Raw genomic sequence first — 18674 nt, 5'->3', positions numbered from 1 at the left:
ACTCGTCACTCGTCACTGGCGCCGTCAGTCTCACCGCCCGCCGCACACCCGCGGGGAACGGCTCCACTCTCTCTCTCTCTACCAGGCACTCTCCAGCTTCAGCATCACCAGTCAATTTCTGCGTCCGCTGGCTGGCTAGGAGCTGGCTGCGGTGCTGGCTGCGGTGCCTTTTTCTGAGTAGCCATCGCATCAGAAGCATCCGCACTCCACCCTCCCTTTTGCTGTCCGCCATTGTTCTTGTTGTCTTTAGTTTGGTTGTTGTTCTCAGCATTATTCCAGTCATCACCACCAGCAGGCCCATTATTGCCCCAGCTATCTCCATTGGAGTCATTGTTATCGGCCTGGTCGTAGCCTGATGTATTCTGTGTCTGGTCTGTATTGTTATACTGACTCCAGCCGTCGCTGTTATTACTTTGGTTCTCCCATTCCTGCTGGCCCTGATCCCGCTCCTGGGGGCGCTGTTCAGTATTACTCTTCCAGTTCTTCTGGGCAGGCCTCGTAGATCCAGACCTCGAAACAGGGGGCGCCTTTTTCCCCGAAGAATTCGTAGATCGCGCATCGCCATCCTGCCTCTGCCTCTGCTTCTGCTGCTCTTGCAGCTGGCCCTTCTTCCCTTCCTTCCCTTTCTTATTCTGATTACGATCCTGATCGCGATCAACCACCCTCCTCCTATCGTAACCGGGGGACACATCGCGCCGTCTCGAACGAGCACGGCTTCGGCCACGACTCTGGCCACGACTCGCCTGTTTTACACGTACAACCGCCGCAGAAGCTGCATGCAACTGCTGCATCCGTCGTTTCTGGGACTCGACGCGGACTATCGTCATCTCTTGTCTCAGCTTCGCTCGGAGATTATAGACGTAGGTTCCCCCTATGACCATTGCGGCGAGGGCGACGACGATAACGACGGCGATTATGGTGTTGTCGTTCATTTCGGGCAGCAGCTCGTAAAGTAGAAGGCGATGTTCGGTGTGATGGTGGAGTGGATAACTTCAATAGATATCGATGATGGGTAGTTGCAATACTGGTTCACTTCTCACTTGGGTCTGCTCAGTGAGGTGTGTATTGGGTTTTCTGGAGACGAGAATGAGGCTCGTTACAGGCTTGAAGTCCATGCTGTTTTCTTAGATGGCTGGGATAATGGATTGAGTAGATGGTTGTGTTAGTAGGTGAGAGTGGCAGACCATCCCCGCGGTGAATGAAGATGTTGACGCTGCTTGGAACTACTTGACTACTTATGATATTTACCCAGCCAAGGAATGCATGCAAGCCGACATCAGCCTGGTTCTATGTGTATGTATAACTTTTGTCTATACTCAATCTATGAACAACCCAAAGCAACCTCGATCCTTGACAAAAGATCAGCATGAAGCAAACCAGTCTTCCCATGCTCCAGCAACGTTTCCAGCTTCTCCTTGATGACAAACTGAGAGTCACCCAAAAGACCAAGAGCGCTGAGCTCCTTCGAGGTCAACAGACCCGCAAGACTAACAACGCGCACTCCAAGGGTATATGACTCTGGCTTCGCCGTCCAGCCTATTAATCCATCCTCCCCAGCAGGGCCCGCAAGGGTATCCGCAAAACTCGTCAGTCCTTCAGAAACCCAGTCGAAGACTTCCTTCAATAGTTGTTTATCATACGCCGCCTTCGTTAATCGAGTCACTACACTCGACCACAAATCTATCTCGCGGGTTTCCTCAATGAACAGGTTTTGTTTCTCCTCCTCAAAAAGAACAGTGCTCTCCTTCCTAAGCTCGACAATAATCCTGGAAACAGACATGGGGCACGCTTTGTTGCTGGAGTCGCCGATCCGTGGCTCCAAACCTAGAATGTACCTGATAGCTCTGGTATAAAGAAGCTGCGAATCCGCGTAGTTATCTGTGATAAATTTGGCGAAGAGTTCGCTTGCGTTCAATGGCGACAGTGTGACTGCCTTTTGAGGGGAGACTGAAGAGTACGAGAGGACCCATGAGGCTGTCGAAGCAGCGATATCACGAAGCTCCTCGTCGTCATCATTCAGTAGATCATACAGACTCAGGTATATGTCTAGGAACACTTTATCTGTTTGTGGTGGTGTTCCCAGCGGGCGATATGCCCGAGCGAATGCAGCAATGGATGTCGCGGCTGCATAACGAGTGGAGAATTCCTAATCCCTGCGTTAGAATATTTCCGAATATCAAAATCCAACGCGTGCACATACCGTTTCTTCAGCCAATGCGAACCGCAGCCGTGTAGCCCACTCCTGGATCTCTGTTCCCGAAAGCTGCTGTTCCGGTGTGAGAGATTTCGAGCCGACAAGGCACCCCTCCAATTGTAAGTCTGCGTCTGCTCTATCTCTATTGAACCCTTTCTCGGCTGAGCCAAGCTTAACTTGCGCAGCTAGATCTTCCCATGGTAACGCAGATGTCTGAAGCGCCGTGTGCTCCGATCCAAGAGCGACCTGGACGTAGGACGCAAGATTCGAAATAGCAGGTGTCTTGACTTCCAAGGGAACATTTTCACGTATAAGCGAAGTGTAGAGCTTGGTCAATGGCTCGGTATATCCATTATTGGCACCAAGTAGCTCGTGGAGGTTTTCGAGTATCCATTGGCAGGCGTTCGGGTCGAATGTAGCGACTTTCTGCACAAATCTCTCCAGGTCCTTGGTATCACCCTTCGTAAGTGCCCTCAAAACTGCAACCCAAGCGAGCTCTCTGCGAAGAAGAGAAAAGGCGCGGGTCGTGCTTAGGGTAGTAAATGACGGGTTGCTCGAATCAAACACGAAGTCCACGGTTTCGGGAATCTCGTAAGTGTCGAAAATAAAGTCCAGAAGGTCAGTCATTTCCCCTGCTTATAAATTAATCTCTATGCCTTATCACTCAAGACAGTCATAACCTACCTTCGGCACCCGACTCCAGGCTCCTTTCAACGGCGTCACTTATCATCTCTAACAAAGTTATTTGCACGAATGGTGATTTAGAGACAGTATATGATTCCGCAAAGATGGACTTTATAGTTGACTTGACGTCTCCAATGCGCTCTGGGATGAGTTAGCAAATGGCTATATAAATGTGGACAGCAAGGATATACCATTCCAAAAGGCTGAAGGTGCGAATGCAAAACGACGAAGCGAATATCTGATGCACAGAGATTCGCCATGGAGGTAATTCTGGGTCTCAGTATCGCGTGCTTTAAGAAGCACCTGTATCTCATCTAATATATTTGAACGCTCCAACAACGAAGTATAAACACGCGCTGCGTGCTCGCGAATACCCCAAACAGGACTTTTCAGATGCTCCCGGATCAGTGCAAGTAGCATAGGATCATCTGTATCTGTAGGGTTCGGGATCTTTTCGGCAATCAGTTCCAAAGCTGGGAATACTCGCTCGGTCATCATAGTGCTATCGGCTTGTCCTCCCTCGCCGTCTGTCTGCGGTGGCGCCAATAAGTTGGATAATAACTGCACAAGGCCAGGGTATTTCTGGAATGAGATCCTCGATCCAGGTTCAGATCCGGATTTGCCGCCAAATCCTTGGAAGTCGTTACGGCACATGCGGTTCATCAAGGCACGGAAGAGCATCAGGCCAGCGTTACGAAGCGCCCAGCTAGACGGGTCAGAATATACCCAGGCAAAGGATTGGTTGGAATTACTTACATTGGAGATCCCATGCGCTCTGCTGAGAGGTTCAGCACAGGCATGAGGAAGCCTTCCGTGTGAGGTCCAAGTCTGGCGTTGTTGATTACCTCTCGGAGACAATTCATGGCGTGAACTTGAGGCAGCTCCACAGTTTGATTCTCAGCTCCAAGCTGAGCTGGTAGGTGAGCAACGTTTTGAAGCTCTTGGAGGACTTGTTTGAACAATGGGCCGCCTGGGTTTGAAAGCAATATTCCTCCAACTAGAGCTGGTAGACCAGCTGAACGGCGGGTGAGCTTTGAAGCTTTCTCGAAAATAATTTTCTTCGCTTCCTGTATTGAATAAGTTATAACGAGCTCGTTTTTTAGGAGTTAACGTCGAGCTGACCCACCTGATACCAAAGTGCTGGGAGCGCAGCAATTTCGGGGTTACTTGATTGACCGCACCGCTGACAGCAAGTCGAGAACGTTTGAGCCACTGTAGAGAAAGCACCTCGGTGGCGAAGTTCTGCAAGTTGTGTGAAACTGCTTCTCCCTATTTTCTCGTAATCGCTTCTTGTTAAGCCAGCTTCGCCTTCTGGTCCATAGGTCTGATTGGACAGTGTTGCATGCACAAGCAGACTGTATTTGTTAGTATTGACCATTGACATAAATATGAAGGGATAATCTACCTAGACTCTCGTAATGCACGCCACGAGTAAGAAAGAATGTCCTTGGGGCCGACTTTGAGATCTTCAATAGGCTCAGCGGCATGGCCTTCAGGGGAGTCAATGCATAGCTGAGGCTTCACTTCCTCCCATATTCTATCGCGAATCGATGAGATCCTTGTATGGATTGATTTCCAGTTCTCAGGACTATCAGCTCCTTTGTAGGAGACCAACAAATAGAATTTCGGGGACGAAATAATGTATCTAGAACATCAGTTAGGCACTCATTTAGTTGGGACAGGCACGACATACCGTAACGCGCAAAGATAGCCGTGAAGGGGTGCGTCGCGAAGGGAGGAGCTGAAAAGTCCCTCCACAGAGGATAATTTGTCCTCAAGTTTCCTTAGGATCAATTTAACAACCCCCTGCTTAGTGTTCCACCAGTCAGTTTCTTTCGGATCGTTTGCATCTGCTGTATAGAAAATCAACTGATATAACCGGGCAACGGTGTCGGCGTGATCAGCCCGACTAGTGTTGCTTGCCAACATTTCTGCCTTGGCCACGGCGATTATCAGTTCCGGTTTGTCCCTGTTAGCTCCAGTGGCATGAAGAAGTACTTGTCTCGGAAATAGCTTCAAGAGGTTAAGAGCCATTCCCCGTACTTCGTCATACGGATCCATCAAAAGGTCAACCAACAATCTTTGAAGCGCGGGTCCGAAAATCTCCATATGGAATCTCCACCTTATTTGGCGGTGTTCAGGTTTGCTTGACATGGCGCCAATGTGACGTTCATCCAGGCCAGATTCGACAAGAAGGTATATGGTCTTCAGAGCCATGATATGCCGATGGTAAGAAGCAGTGGTTCGTAGGTCCGCCGCCAAGAAGTTCAAATAGTTTTCCAAGCATGACCGGGTTTCAACATCATCTCTGATGAATACGATCGGCTGTTTCTTGCTTAATGTAGTACGGGGCTCAACTGGATTCTCTATATCTGCAAGAATGCCGCCCTTCAATCGTACAATCAACCCACGAACCATGCTCAGAATTTCTCCCCTTGTGCAGGGGTCAGACTCTGCGTGGAGAGATGGCAAGCTTTTTATGATAACCCTAATAGCAGCCGAGGAGAGTGGTTTCGTAGTAGATGGCGCCGTGATTAGCAAAGAAAGGGCTGCCATCTTGATACTAAAATCATGATGGAAAAGAAATTGGCCAATGAATTCACTTTTCAAGACCAGCGGCGGCTCTTCCTGTGTTTGAAATTTCGTGAAGTAATCTGGGGGGGAAAAAAAGAAGGGAATCAGCCAAAGATCTGCAGAGTCACATTGTTCTCTTGCACATACAGTCGTCATGGACTAAACCAGTCTTCTTCCCTATCTGTAGACATTCGAATAGAAGGGTTAATTCATTTAACGAGCAGCTTCCCATGTCACCAGAAAGGAGATTGTTCAACGGCAACGTTTCTAGAAAGCAGCGGAAGCCATTTGCGCCGAGCCCAAATAAGCGCAGAAGTATATAGTTAGATAGCTTCTCTAGCATCTCAAAGTTTTGCAACAGAAAACATTTGATTGGCGTGACCCAGGCCAAAGCGAGGCGCTCTTTACCTTCACCCAGCGGGGCAGAATCCAGTTTCTGTTCCAACTTCCGAAAGAACATGGTCATTACTTCTCCGGATGATGCTGCCAGGTCATGGGACTTTGAGCGGTTCAAAAAGCCTAGAACAAGGATTTGAACAGCCGTTTCACCGGACTGGACGTCTGAGACTGCGTTCTCGGAGGATCTTTGCAAAAATCGAGAGATGTCTATTGCGGATGTCCGGCATTCTTCCCGAAGCACGGATGGCCAGTGTTCTGGATTGCGCATAAGCCAAGTATCTATCAGGGTGATTAACTCTATTGATGAGATGGCATTCTTGCGCAATAATGCCTCTAAGGCGTTGATGGAGGCTTTGATTCGAGACCGAGGTTCGCCAAGTATAATGGCAGGAAGGACAGCATCCACGAACTCTTTCTTGATGGCATCACATCCAGGCTCATTACTAGACTTCGCGATGATCGTTGCAAGTGACTCTAGGACCTGTTTCATAGGCCTGGGCTTTACGTCTTTGAATCGAGCCAAGAAACTGTCAAAGACCGGGACTAAAGTCTGCTGAGATCGGGCTAGAAGTCGAGTCCCTTCATATTGTGAGACAAAAGCCGCGTCAAGAAATGCGCTCAGTGCATTGCATGCAGCTGTGGTATGGGCATGAGAAATGACTGCTGAGCTATATGTCTGCAATAGCGAATTGAAAACTCTCGTTACTTTTCTGCAGATAGCGTCAGAAATATGTATGCAGCAAGAGCGGCCAGATAGCTAGTAATACGAGGACGTAGTCTTACTCAATATCATCGCATGTAAGGGTGAAATTCACCAGAGGGCCCTTGGCGATTTTGTCTAGGGTGGCTTCGGGCAGTATTTGTATATTTTGAGAGATCTGCTCCATGTCTATAGGCCCGGCGGTGGCCTCAGCGCTGCGGTCAGGTTTATTTTCCATGATTGTCGCCATGAAGCATGTCCGTATAAACGAGCCGGTCGACAGCGACCAATTTCACCGAACAAGTTGCTTTCTGCAGCCCAATCCCCGCCATCTCTGGATCGTATCTCTTTTTGCCGCTTGTGGATTTTCCAGGCGGGCCCACCGAACGGGTTTAGCGTCGGTGCATCTTTTCTCCGGCTACCGGGCGACCGGCTGATCACGGGGCTGAAGTTTTTATTCCCGATTCCTCAGATTTCGAATTCAAGCGAACTCGGAGGCGACGACCAAGAGCATCAGTGCCCGGCAGCAGCTTGCATCAGCCACTTTCATCTCCTTTTCCGGTTCTTCTCTTCGAACTTGTATTCTTTACCAACTTAATTCAGTTCTTTTTCTTGCCTCAAAATGTCCATCTGGGATTCGTTCAGCGGCCGCAAACAGGCCAAGGATAACTTCGACGCGCCGGATGCCACCTCATTCCTTTCGGAGGTCGCCATTCCCGACCCCTCGAGCCTTCACCCTTTAGCTGGCTTGAACGAAGACACCCTCGATTACATCACACTTGAAGACTCCGCCCTTGATCAGCTCCCCGGCTCAGAATCTGTTTTACCATCGCGAGGATGGTCGGATGACCTTTGCTACGGAACCGGAACGACCTACATTGCAGCGCTGGGACTCGGAGGAGCTTGGGGGCTGGCTGAAGGATTGAGAAAAACACCGGTAACGGCACCCCCCAAGATTCGCCTGAACGGCGTATTGAACTCCATTACTCGGAGAGGTCCCTTCCTTGGAAACTCCGCGGGCGTGGTGGCCATGGTTTACAACGGTCTGAATTCATTTGTTGGTTATGTGCGGGGGAAGCATGATGCTGCCAACAGCATCACTGCCGGCGCTATCAGTGGCATGGTGTTTAAGAGTACCCGGGGTCTGAAGCCTATGATGATCTCTGGCGGCATTGTCGCTGGTGTTGCTGGAACATGGAGCGTAAGTGGAATTGAATTAGTATTTTGCAATGTTCAACAACTAACGGCATTATAGGTGGTGAAAAAGGCTGTTCTCTGAACGCGTCCATGTCCGACTGTATTCTGACGTCCACCTTTACTCGTTTGCGGCATTTTCGGTCAAGCGGGGAGGTGTTTTAATTTATATTTTCATATACTGTGTATTAGAACGACTGCCTTGCCTTTTCACAACTCTCTTCACTCTGGCGCTTCGCATTCGTCTTAAAGCATTGTCCATGGTTTTGGGAACGGGCATGGTAATCGGTTTTGTTAAATTTTACTGTACATATACCAGACTCCTGTGTTTGTGTTCTTGCTGGCGAAAACTGTTGCAGGTTTCAGTCCGTCTTACCAAGCGCCTTTAATGTTGTCAGGAGCATCGAATGAAAACTCTCTAAAGTCATCTGGGCCTGTCATATCTGTCGATATAAAAATCGGGGACCAGTTAAGAGCCGCACAGCTGGCCCCATTTAATTGGCCAGGTACTGTTTTTAAGAATCAACACCGTGGGCCATGGTCGATGGATCTGAAACAAGGGCGTCGTAGGGCGATTTCGGTAGATAGTATAGGATTTAGGGCTGTTAAGAGATGTTGCCAGCTCCTGCAAACGTAGACGCGTCCGGTTACGTAGATCTCAGCCCGTTTCTTAAACAGGATCAAATTCTTGTGTTGAATTACTCCCACAGGCAGAGGGCCGTTAGAATGTGCCTGAAGCGACTATAAAAAACAGTGTTTACTAGTAGCGTCGCGAATAGTGTAGATCGATTACACCGGCCGGTACGAGGTATGTTACTCCGGAGTACAGTCTGCGGTAATCTTCCAGCGATTACTCCGCAGCTGTCCTAAGTTTTCGCAGTCAATAGATCACAAAACGTGCAGCATCGCAGACTAAGCGAAGTGAGTATCTTGCAGTAGCCGCCGGTGAGATTAAGATCTCCAGGACTACGTAGACCATGGCTGTCGCTGGAGGTCACGGGAATCTTCCGCTGGGCACGATGCTGGCGCGGATTGGCAGGGCGCCTGGCCCGAAAAGGAAATTAACCTGCCGGAAGTGGCGATTTATTCAGGGCCTTTCCTTGATGCGGGGACCACTAAGCCCAAAGGAGCGGCAAAAACGCCCGGAACAGCCCGCAGTTTACGTCGACAGGACGAAAGAGGGCAATCAAGGAATCAGCTGACCCCGCAGGACGAGCCAAAAAATTTCCTGCTTTGAGCCTTCAACATCAAGCGCCAAACGCAAGCATGCAGAAGCTCGATTTAAACTCCGCCGCCGGTGCTATTAATATACTGGTGTAATATTACCGGGTCTGCGCGCAGATTACGTCGCTGCCAGGCTTGATTTGATTTGGGGCTTAATCTCTCTCATATTACTAGGCCCTGGCCCTGACCAGCCCCCCAACCGCCAGCGCTTTCAACTTCCTTCCTGCTTTGTTGCCAGCGCTTCCGTTGGCTTCAAGCCCTTTTGCCTCGCATCCCTCTGAGTTTCAGACTTGCTGATGTGCTGAATGATCATTATCGTTGTTTCGCTCACCTTCCCTTTATCTTGAGGCCTCTTCAACCTCAGTGCCACCCTCGGGGCTTTGTCCGAGGCGCTCTGAAGATTCCGGGCCCGGTCTCACCCGCACGCTTTCGCAAGTATGGCTCTGGATTCGTTAAATGTCGTTTAACGACGAAAAGGGTCATCTAATGTCACTGTAGCGTTTTAGGCTTCATACTCGTTCGATGGTTCACCCGGAATCACCTCCACCGACCGATAGGTCAGGGTCCGTCGTCCACCACCCCGAGTTACACGGGTCTAGCACCATAACGGTCTCGAGTGATAATGAGCTTCATTCAACGTCTTCGATGAATACAGGCCGTGAAGGCCCCGACTTTGCGCCTTTATCCCCCGACAACTTGTCCCCCGTCTCCATCCAGGATGTGACGTATAAAGAGCACGATGCTGCCGCTGTACCATCTTTGCAGATCCGCACCGATATCTCGAGTGCTCACCATTCGAGCCCTCATCGGCTGAGCCCGCATAGAGAGGCCGACTTGTTTGTCCACCATAGTACCTCTGCAAGCAGCCTTCCGCATCGTACGCCAAGTCTACGGGCTTTGATGGCTGGACCAAGTCATAGTGGGGGTTCCCTATCTCCAGCTTCTCTTTTGTCTTCTCCTCAACTAATAGCCATGGGAGATATTACACCTTTGCCGTCGCCTATTGGAGGCGCTTCGCCATGGAAACTTCCGCCGCGTCGTAATTCGCAGTCGTTATCCCGGACTTCTTCGATCGCCTCCAGGACTGGTTCGAGCCTAAGTATGCGGCCCAGCGACCCATCGCAGTTGTCATTGTCCGGAACCTCGGAATCTCGATCTCGCGGCAAAACTTCTGGAACCACGGATAAACCTAGTACTGAGAAAACCTTGGACACGCCGGTGGCCCCAAAGCATGCGCGCAATCGTAGTTTAAGTGAGTATGTTCCACCAGGTCGAAGTGTTCCGATTAAGCCTCGCCCCGTTGCTGTTTCCGGAACTGGTCTCTCTCAAGGGATTGTTTCCTCTTCCAGCACGGATTCAAAATCGAATAACCTGCACCGGGAGCAATACTTGGCCATCCATCGCGGTATCGCTTTACCGACGGTTCGCCCACCGTCTCCTCCACGAAGCAGTGGGTACGGCATTGACGACAACAAACCGGTCCTCATCCAGTCATCTGGTACACAGGGCGCAGATGAAATCTACTCGGTGCGCTCTATTCGGACCCAGCAGCCACGACTGTATCGTAAGCTCCGACAGCTTGGACACGGGACATTCAGCCAGGTTTCTCTAGCTGTTCGTATAGAGCTCGAAGGAACTGGCGACTCTGGGCACGGTCATCCCGCAACCCAGAAATTAGTTGCAATCAAAATTATCGACCACGGACCGGCAGGTGGAGCTGACGAGGAGCGGTTGGAGGTGTCCCTCAAGCGCGAAGTCGAAATTCTGAAGACCCTGAACCACCCATCACTCGTGCAACTGAAGGCCTTTGGCAGCGACGAAAAGCGTGCCCTTCTAGTTCTGGACTACTGTCCGGGCGGCGACCTGTTCGAAGTCGTTTCGCACAACACTAGACCCATGTCACCCGGTCTCATCCGCCGTATATTTGCGGAGCTAGTGGCAGCTGTACGCCACTTGCATGAGAACTACGTGGTCCATCGTGATATTAAACTCGAGAGTAGGTTTTTCTGTCGGCTTTTCTATCATGGTAGATACTGACTAGTTAATTACACAGACGTTCTTGTGAATCTCCCTGCAGAATCTTTGCAGAAGATCACTGATTGGCGCACTTATGACCGTGCCATAATAACCCTCAGTGACCTGGGTCTCTCTAGACGTATACCTGAACCCCCTGAGAGCCCTCTTCTCCAAACCAGATGCGGAAGTGAAGACTATGCAGCACCAGAAATTCTTATGGGGCAACCGTACGATGGACGGTCCACCGATGGCTGGGCGCTTGGAGTCTTGCTGTACGCTATGATGGAGAGCAGGCTTCCCTTCGATGCATTGCCAGGAACTCGGGGTGACCCCGCTAAACTTCGAGCTCGAACCCCACACCGCATCGCCCGGTGTGAATGGTCCTGGTATCGGTATGCTGACAGTGACGGTGAATGGGATCCCGAGAAGGGCCGCCAACTCGAGGGTGCCCGGGAGTGTGTCGAGTTACTTTTGAAGCGAAATACGAAACGCAAAGGCCTTGACGAGATCGCGGCTATGGAGTGGGTGAAGGGCGCGATTGATGTTCCTGGTGGACTGAAGCGAGGCGACAAAGAAGTCCCCTAGAGCTGGTCTCTTGCGTCTTTGCTGTAATATTCTCCTTACTGTTTTTTTTTCCCTCGTGATTTATGCCATCATGGCCATGTGACGCATGATCACTAGGTCGGCGCAAATGCCGTAGGCTTGATGAAGCTTGGCTAGATCTGATTTATACCCTTAGAAATGACTACCTATTGTACGCCTGAATTATTCCCCCGTAAGCTTGTCACCATAAACAAGCAACTGTTAGTGGACTCGCTGCTGCAGGGGCCCTTAGTAAGCCCCACCGCTGATTGGCGCCCGGGGAGCCTGGTTCCAACTCCGGCCCCGACCTCGCTGCGGAGGAACTTCAGATCGCCCTCAACTTTTCTGACTTTCTCCTCCTCCCTCGCTCAGAACTCCGAGGTCTTTTTTTCGATCTTGCCTGTTATTTAAGCTCCTGCTGTGGTGCGGTGTGTTCTTTATACATCCAGCCGAGATCCGGGCAGACGACAATGCTTCTCTCACAAACTCGGGGCCGCGTGCCCTCTGCTCTCCGGAGCTTGGCTAACCGGACTTCCATGTATTCTACCACCCATTGCACGCTCATGGAGTGACTGCAACACCCAATTTCTTTTGTACTGACTGGTGCTACCTCTAGCCGACCCATTTCCACTACCATTCCCCGGCAAAAGGCCTCCTCTACCGACGATGAGCCCGCTCTCAACAAGGTCTCCCGCAATATCACACAGCCTATCTCGCAAGGTGCCTCCCAAGCTATGCTGTACGCCACGGGTCTCACGGAAGCCGATATGAACAAGGCCCAAGTCGGAATCTCCTCCGTCTGGTATAACGGCAACCCCTGCAACATGCACCTTCTAGACTTGAACAACCGCGTGCGCGAGGGAGTGCAGAAAGCAGGACTCATCGGATACCAGTTCAACACTATTGGCGTTAGTGATGGTATCAGTATGGGTACTAGCGGTATGCGATACTCGCTGCAAAGCCGTGATCTTATTGCCGACTCTATTGAAACCGTCATGGGCGGCCAGTGGTATGACGCCAACATTAGTATTCCCGGTTGTGACAAGAACATGCCCGGTGTCTTGATGGCCATGGGCAGAGTCAACCGCCCCAGTCTAATGGTCTACGGTGGATCTATCAAGCCCGGTTGCGCGTCAATGCAGAACAATGCCGACATTGACATTGTCTCCGCATTCCAGGCCTACGGTCAGTACATCACCGGCCAGATCAACGAGCCCGAGCGTTTCGACATCATCCGCCACGCCTGCCCCGGAGGCGGTGCCTGCGGTGGTATGTACACAGCCAACACCATGGCCACAGCCATCGAAGTTATGGGTATGACTCTCACCGGATCCTCATCCAACCCTGCCGAATCCCAGGCCAAGAACGACGAATGTCTCCGCGCTGGTGAGGCCATCAAGCGCCTCCTTGTCGAGGACATCCGTCCCTCAGACATCCTCACCCGCCAGGCCTTCGAGAACGCCATGATCGTTGTCAACATCACGGGTGGCTCAACTAACGCTGTCCTCCACCTTATCGCTATTGCCGACTCCGTCGGCATCAAGCTCACAATCGACGACTTCCAGGCCGTCTCCGACCGCACCCCCTTCCTCGCCGACCTCAAGCCCTCCGGTAAATATGTCATGGCCGACCTCCACAACATCGGCGGCACCCCGTCCCTCCTCAAATTCCTCCTCAAGGAAGGCGTCATCGACGGCTCCGGCATAACCGTCACCGGCGAAACCCTCGCGAAGAACCTCGAGAAGGTTCCCGACTTCCCCGCCGATCAGAAGATCATCCGCCCCTTCTCCGACCCCATCAAGGAAACCGGCCACATCCAGATCCTTCGCGGTTCCCTCGCCCCCGGCGGCTGCGTTGGCAAGATCACCGGAAAGGAGGGCACCGTCTTCACCGGCAAGGCCCGCGTCTTCGACCACGAAGACCTCTTCATCGAGGCCCTCGAGCGCAACGAAATCACCAAGGACGAGAAAACCGTCGTCGTAATCCGCTACACCGGCCCTAAGGGCGGTCCCGGCATGCCTGGTACGTTTCTTCCCCCCCTATTCTTAATCAACCAACTAATTAACCCATCCACAGAAATGCTCAAGCCCTCCTCCGCCCTGATGGGCGCCGGCCTCGGCAACACTTGCGCTCTTATCACAGACGGCCGTTTCTCCGGTGGTTCCCACGGGTTCCTAATCGGACACATTGTCCCCGAAGCCGCCGTCGGCGGCCCCATCGGTCTCGTGCACGACGGCGACAAAATCACAATCGATGCCGAGAACCGCGTGCTGGATCTGTACGTTGAGGAGACGGAGCTTGCGAAGCGACGCAAGCAGTGGGAGCAGGATCGGGCTGATGGCAAACTGCCTGTAACGGGATTGAGCCTGCGCGGGACGCTGGGTAAGTATGCTCGGAATGTGAAGGATGCTAGTTCTGGGTGTATTACGGATGCGTTGGAGTAAACGGCTTTTGTTGTGATGTGACTGAGCTTTGGGTTCAGATGTATGGTATACTTCAAGTACAGTATTCTGTTTAATAGGCCTAGTTTATATAGCTAGCTGGTTTTGGTTTAGGAGGTGGGATTTTAGAGAACAAAAAAGCGTTTCTTCTTTTTTCTACCTACCGATGGTTGCTTTCATTAATTCTATTCCCTGATGTAGGTACCTACTAATTCTTGGTAGCGGCCGTAGTAATTGCAAAACGTTGATGCATGAGCTGCGATGTATACAGTAATTGTACTCCAATGCCTAGGTATAACCCAGAGGCAAATCCGAGCAACTGATAATAATATAACTTGGTAAGATCTACCATGTCGTATCTGCCCCCCACACCCTGATAAAAGCCAGCTTGTCCGCAACATTCAGTCCAACTCGTTTCCCCCTGCCTAATCTCGCCAGCGAGTCCGCGACGGTATCCAGGAGGTTCTTCTCAGCAGGGCTAAGGTCAACCTCTGGCATATCCTTCGACGAAACCGCTCCACCCTTGGAGCCACTTACCTCATCCAACACATCAAAAAAATTAGTATTGTATGTCGAATCCTTCATTTTCTCCTTGATTCCAGGTTGGCGACCGGCGCCGCCTTCACCGCCGATCCTGACGGGTTCGGCGATTCGCACGCGAATGTAGTGCGTTGGTTTGCTCAAGAGAGCCCAGATGAAGCTCAGATAGCAGCCTGGTAGCGGGGTGACTACATCTTCGGGCTGGTAGCGCAAGGACACAGGGAAGATCTTCGTCTTTGACGAAATGTTGGCTAATGCCGGGGACAGCGGGAGAATGCCGCGGCCGTTGGTGGTTGTACATTCCGCGAACGCGACAATAGGGCGGCCGCGATATTTGCGCTCTAGCGCGGAGAGACTTATGGTCTTTGCGCCGGGTGGAGGGTGGAGCTGAGGCGAGGCAAACGCGCGCAAAATCGCCGACAGGAGCGATATTTGCTCTACTTCCCGGGTGGTGGGATAAGACGCAGTGAAAATGGGGTCAAATATCGCGGCGAGATAGAGCGCATCAATGGGGGAGGTAAACGAGGCCGCAATGACAGATTCCCGGCCAGGGAGACGAGATCGTTGTCGTGAGAGGTGGCTAAAATGAGAAGACCAATCAGTACGCATGTTCCCGTCTTATTTTCGCAGAATGTCAGAGAACTTACCCCTTCCGTACGCCGTCTACCTGAAGGTCAACCCACCATATGCTGGGTATCCCCAGTATACACCACAGAGCCGCCTTTTTGCCCAACGATCCGATCGGGAGCCATTTCAGGACGAGGAAGTAGCTCACACATGCGAATATGAAGAACGGGAGGCGTATGCTAAATAACAAAGCGCGTATTGGCAGCGGACAGCAGCCAGGTACGGGTTGGAGTGGGACAGGAAGGAAGGGTGCGATGCCGGAGCCTGATGACAGCTGTCAGTTGGGATGTACGGGATATGAAAGCTTCAATGGGTATACAAACCTCGGTCGCGAAACTGGGAGAATTTTTCCATGGGGAAGAGAGGACAATAAAATAAGTAATATGTCGATAACGGTGCAAACGAAGCTGTGCTAGTTGGCCATTGCAAGAGTAGTGGGATTGCGGTGGGGTGTTTTAAAAGTCTCGCAAGCTTGTTCGAGGAAGGAACGGGGCTGTATTGCGAACGGTTGGCAGCGACTTTCAGAGACCCAGAGAGAGTCAGGGATTAGTTGCAATATAGAAAGAAAGCACCGTGGGGTGGTAGAGAACCTGTGATGAACAGCGATCGCGATATTTGCCTGGCCTGAAATGAAACATGTGAGCCGCAGCCTTGTTGCCTGAGGCGCCATATGCCAGGTACATCCGCTAAGTTACGTATCCGACGAACCGCTGATGGCACCTAGATAAAACGACAATTCTATCTTCTATACAGCCTATGTAAAGTAGTAACCAACGCCACCATTTATATATACATCCAAAAATCACTATATATACATCGGATCGGAGCCCAAGGGGGCTCAGTCTCCATGGTCCTCAGGCTTGTCCTCTGCCGTAGAAGGCAGTTTAAATGTCCAAATAGACACCCCGACAAGACAAAATGCCGTAGATGTCATCATCCACGCAAGACCAACCCACGGACCCCCCAGTTCAAGTCCGATCTGGAAAACATTCGTGATGGACAGACTGGCAATAACGTTACCGATAGCCTGCAGGACTTCGATGACAGTGAATAACCGCGCGGTTTCTTCGCGCTTCACAAGGGTCGTGATCAACGACCGTGCTAGGTATGCGAATCCGGAGCCCGTTGTTTGCACAATGAGGCTGGGGATGAGCATTGCGGTGCTTGGGGAGAGTCCAATTCCCAGCGTGCCTACCGCGAGGAAAATAATGCTTGCGCGGGCGAGCTGGAGGTCTTTCATGTTGGATTTCATGCCTTTGAGCTTGTATTTGCTGATGGCGGGGATGATGAATAAGAAGAGGGGAATGGTTAGGGCCGGTTTGAAGGAAACCAGCAGGTTTGCTTGGGCAATTGTCCAGCTATACCGCGCAGAGATATACTGAACCAAAAACCACGAGGAACCGCGACTGAGTCGGTATACCAAGAACGAGGATAGTAGGAGAAGGACACGCCTTGTGCGCAAAATAAAGGCGTACGGTTTGAGATATGACCTGAACACGCTTCCCAACGCAGCAAAGAACGAGTGCGGCCTTGGTCCGTTGCTGAAATGAGTATCTGCATCATCCTCATCACGCTCTGCTGTAAACTTCTCCGATGAAACCGAGGTTTTGCGCACTCCGCTCGGAGAGGCTAGCGAGTCAAGCTCCATTTCGCCAGACGGCCCAAAAGAACGAGGAGTAACAGCATTCTTCGTCTCGGGTAAGAACAATGCCATGAGAACGCCCACGATAACTACGCCCCATCCGACAATGAGAGGAACCCAGGGGTTATAAACCATTAGCCACGAACTAGCGGCACTCGAGACGAAGTCGGCTGCCATGCTCGCGACGCCGAATCGGAAGAACATCATCGCCCTGGAGAAGTTAGCTCATGCATTCAAACCGAGTAGACAGATTAAAGTGACGCCTCACCTCTCATCTTCTGTCGTCACATCAGCTATCATAGTAAAGATAACAGCAATAGTCACAACCGGGCCCCCGCCAAACACAAAAGTCAAGCAGGAAGCCCACACCGCACGCAGTGGAAAGATATCAGAAAACCACATAACAACGAACATAATCACACAATTGAGGATAAACCCCGGGATACCGAAACAGAGCGCCTTTCTGCGACCAAACCGGTCCGCCAGAAGACCGTATGGCGCAGCCAAGAAAACACCTGAATTGATCAGCCTAGTTTCAAAAAAAAAAAAAAAAAGAAAGAAAGAAAGAAAGAAAGAAATGGTGAAACGCACTCAAAACGCCCTCGAAGAACTCCATATACCCCTTTACAGCAGCGACCTCACTCTGGACTTCCTTGCCCTTACACAGCTCCTCCGCGACCTGGCCATCAGGACCGATCTTGGTCGGGTCAAATTCGGCGAAATGCTCACGGCAGGCGATCGCTTCGTAAATGCGGGTCATTGGGCCACCAGCCATTACGAAGCCGACTTCAACAGCTAGGACAATCGCAAGGAGCGTAATCATGAGTCGCGAGCGGATAGCGCCGTTGATAACCACGCCTCCTTTCTCCCCATCGTGAGCAGAGGAGTGCGAGTGGCCGCGGGCGTGGCCACTACGGTCGCCATCCTGCTGGGACAGAAAAGGAGCGTCTTCTTCGTCGCGGTCATGGTCGTCCTGGTATGGCTGATGCTGGTGCTGATAATCGGAGGACATGGCTTACGTCCATTTAACTAATACCCGCCCGCTGTTTGATAACAATAAAAAATCGGTTAGGGGTGTGTATATACGATCGCCTCACATGAGGATGAGAAAAGTTAAAGGAGAGGAGATTGAAAGGTCCATTGAAGCCCAGGGGACAGACGCTGTGATGGAAGACAGCGACACAGGATGCCTGAAGTAAGGGCCGCGCAAGAACGGGGAAGGTCTGGGGCGTGGCTGAATTCCCAGCAGGGCGACCGGAGGTGCAGGAATGCAGCGTAAGAGCGAGAGTTGGCTTGGGCAAGAAGCAATTATATGCAGAACGATTGGCATGCGGAGTTCGGAGCAGCAAATTGCAATCAATTCCTAATCAAAACGACACGGTTACAGAGTTAGTGCCAATCAAGCTGAGGACAGACTTCTTGGGCGTTCGCAATCTCAGTCTCAGCCATCAGATGGGGGCGAGTGGTCCCGCCATTGGCTGCTAATTAAAGATGATTCAGTTGCTGTGCTGATGGACGCTGAAGCTGGCGCTCAAAGCAAGGCAGCTGGCAAAGAACAAAGCAGGCCTCCGTATTGTCAGTCACAAGGATTGTCACAATGGCAGCGACAGGGTTGCAGAGCTGTCAAGTCTCAAGGAGTCGAGTATGAAGAATAAACTCGCTGGAGTGGATTCTAGAGTTCATTGAGCGCTGCCCATCGTTGCCCCTTTTTCTTTCTTCTCCACTGAACACACTACGACCGCTGAAACTGCCTTCATATTCGGGTGTCGACTATTTATTCTGGCAGCCTTCTTCAATCTCCACCCATTTTGGAACAAGCTGAAGATTAAACTACATACAGGTGAATTCTCCCATCAT

General features: G+C 51.2%; 7 protein-coding genes across 7 annotated transcripts; 3 read left to right on the top strand and 4 right to left on the bottom strand.

Moving 5' to 3' along the window:
* Nucleotides 1-104: 104 nt before the first annotated feature.
* On the bottom strand, nucleotides 105-932 carry APUU_51319S (uncharacterized protein; the record flags this gene model as incomplete). Its single annotated transcript, XM_041706414.1, has 1 exon — nucleotides 105-932. One exon carries the CDS (start codon nucleotides 930-932, stop codon nucleotides 105-107), a length of 828 nt encoding a protein of 275 aa, XP_041558802.1.
* A 389-nt stretch (nucleotides 933-1321) lies between these two features.
* Nucleotides 1322-6801, bottom strand: APUU_51318S (THADA/TRM732 family protein; the record flags this gene model as incomplete). Its single annotated transcript, XM_041706413.1, has 10 exons — nucleotides 1322-2146; nucleotides 2201-2826; nucleotides 2879-3019; nucleotides 3070-3584; nucleotides 3635-3945; nucleotides 4005-4233; nucleotides 4284-4523; nucleotides 4572-5532; nucleotides 5600-6561; nucleotides 6635-6801. The coding sequence occupies 10 exons, from the start codon at nucleotides 6799-6801 to the stop codon at nucleotides 1322-1324; spliced, it is 4977 nt and encodes a 1658-aa protein (XP_041558801.1).
* Nucleotides 6802-7173: 372 nt separating this feature from the next.
* On the top strand, nucleotides 7174-7830 carry TIM23 (protein transporter TIM23; the record flags this gene model as incomplete). The annotated part of the gene is made up of 2 exons (XM_041706412.1): nucleotides 7174-7752; nucleotides 7807-7830. The coding sequence occupies 2 exons, from the start codon at nucleotides 7174-7176 to the stop codon at nucleotides 7828-7830; spliced, it is 603 nt and encodes a 200-aa protein (XP_041558800.1).
* Nucleotides 7831-9491: 1661 nt separating this feature from the next.
* On the top strand, nucleotides 9492-11570 carry APUU_51316A (putative protein kinase; the record flags this gene model as incomplete). Its single annotated transcript, XM_041706411.1, has 2 exons — nucleotides 9492-10965; nucleotides 11023-11570. The coding sequence occupies 2 exons, from the start codon at nucleotides 9492-9494 to the stop codon at nucleotides 11568-11570; spliced, it is 2022 nt and encodes a 673-aa protein (XP_041558799.1).
* Nucleotides 11571-12037: 467 nt separating this feature from the next.
* Nucleotides 12038-14011, top strand: ilv3 (dihydroxy-acid dehydratase ILV3; the record flags this gene model as incomplete). Its single annotated transcript, XM_041706410.1, has 3 exons — nucleotides 12038-12105; nucleotides 12184-13589; nucleotides 13644-14011. 3 exons carry the CDS (start codon nucleotides 12038-12040, stop codon nucleotides 14009-14011), a joined length of 1842 nt encoding a protein of 613 aa, XP_041558798.1.
* A 342-nt stretch (nucleotides 14012-14353) lies between these two features.
* Nucleotides 14354-15529, bottom strand: APUU_51314S (lysophosphatidic acid acyltransferase LOA1; the record flags this gene model as incomplete). Its single annotated transcript, XM_041706409.1, has 3 exons — nucleotides 14354-15128; nucleotides 15196-15439; nucleotides 15499-15529. The coding sequence occupies 3 exons, from the start codon at nucleotides 15527-15529 to the stop codon at nucleotides 14354-14356; spliced, it is 1050 nt and encodes a 349-aa protein (XP_041558797.1).
* Nucleotides 15530-16013: 484 nt separating this feature from the next.
* APUU_51313S (putative MFS transporter) lies at nucleotides 16014-17829 on the bottom strand (the record flags this gene model as incomplete). The annotated part of the gene is made up of 3 exons (XM_041706408.1): nucleotides 16014-17028; nucleotides 17086-17332; nucleotides 17409-17829. The coding sequence occupies 3 exons, from the start codon at nucleotides 17827-17829 to the stop codon at nucleotides 16014-16016; spliced, it is 1683 nt and encodes a 560-aa protein (XP_041558796.1).
* Between the last annotated feature and the right edge of the window lie 845 nt (nucleotides 17830-18674).

This window comes from Aspergillus puulaauensis, chromosome 5 (assembly GCF_016861865.1).
Source record: "Aspergillus puulaauensis MK2 DNA, chromosome 5, nearly complete sequence".
NCBI classification, from domain to species: domain Eukaryota; kingdom Fungi; phylum Ascomycota; class Eurotiomycetes; order Eurotiales; family Aspergillaceae; genus Aspergillus; species Aspergillus puulaauensis.
The sequence above is the reverse complement of the archived record's forward strand: the minus strand, read 5'-3'. Positions and strand labels throughout refer to the sequence as shown.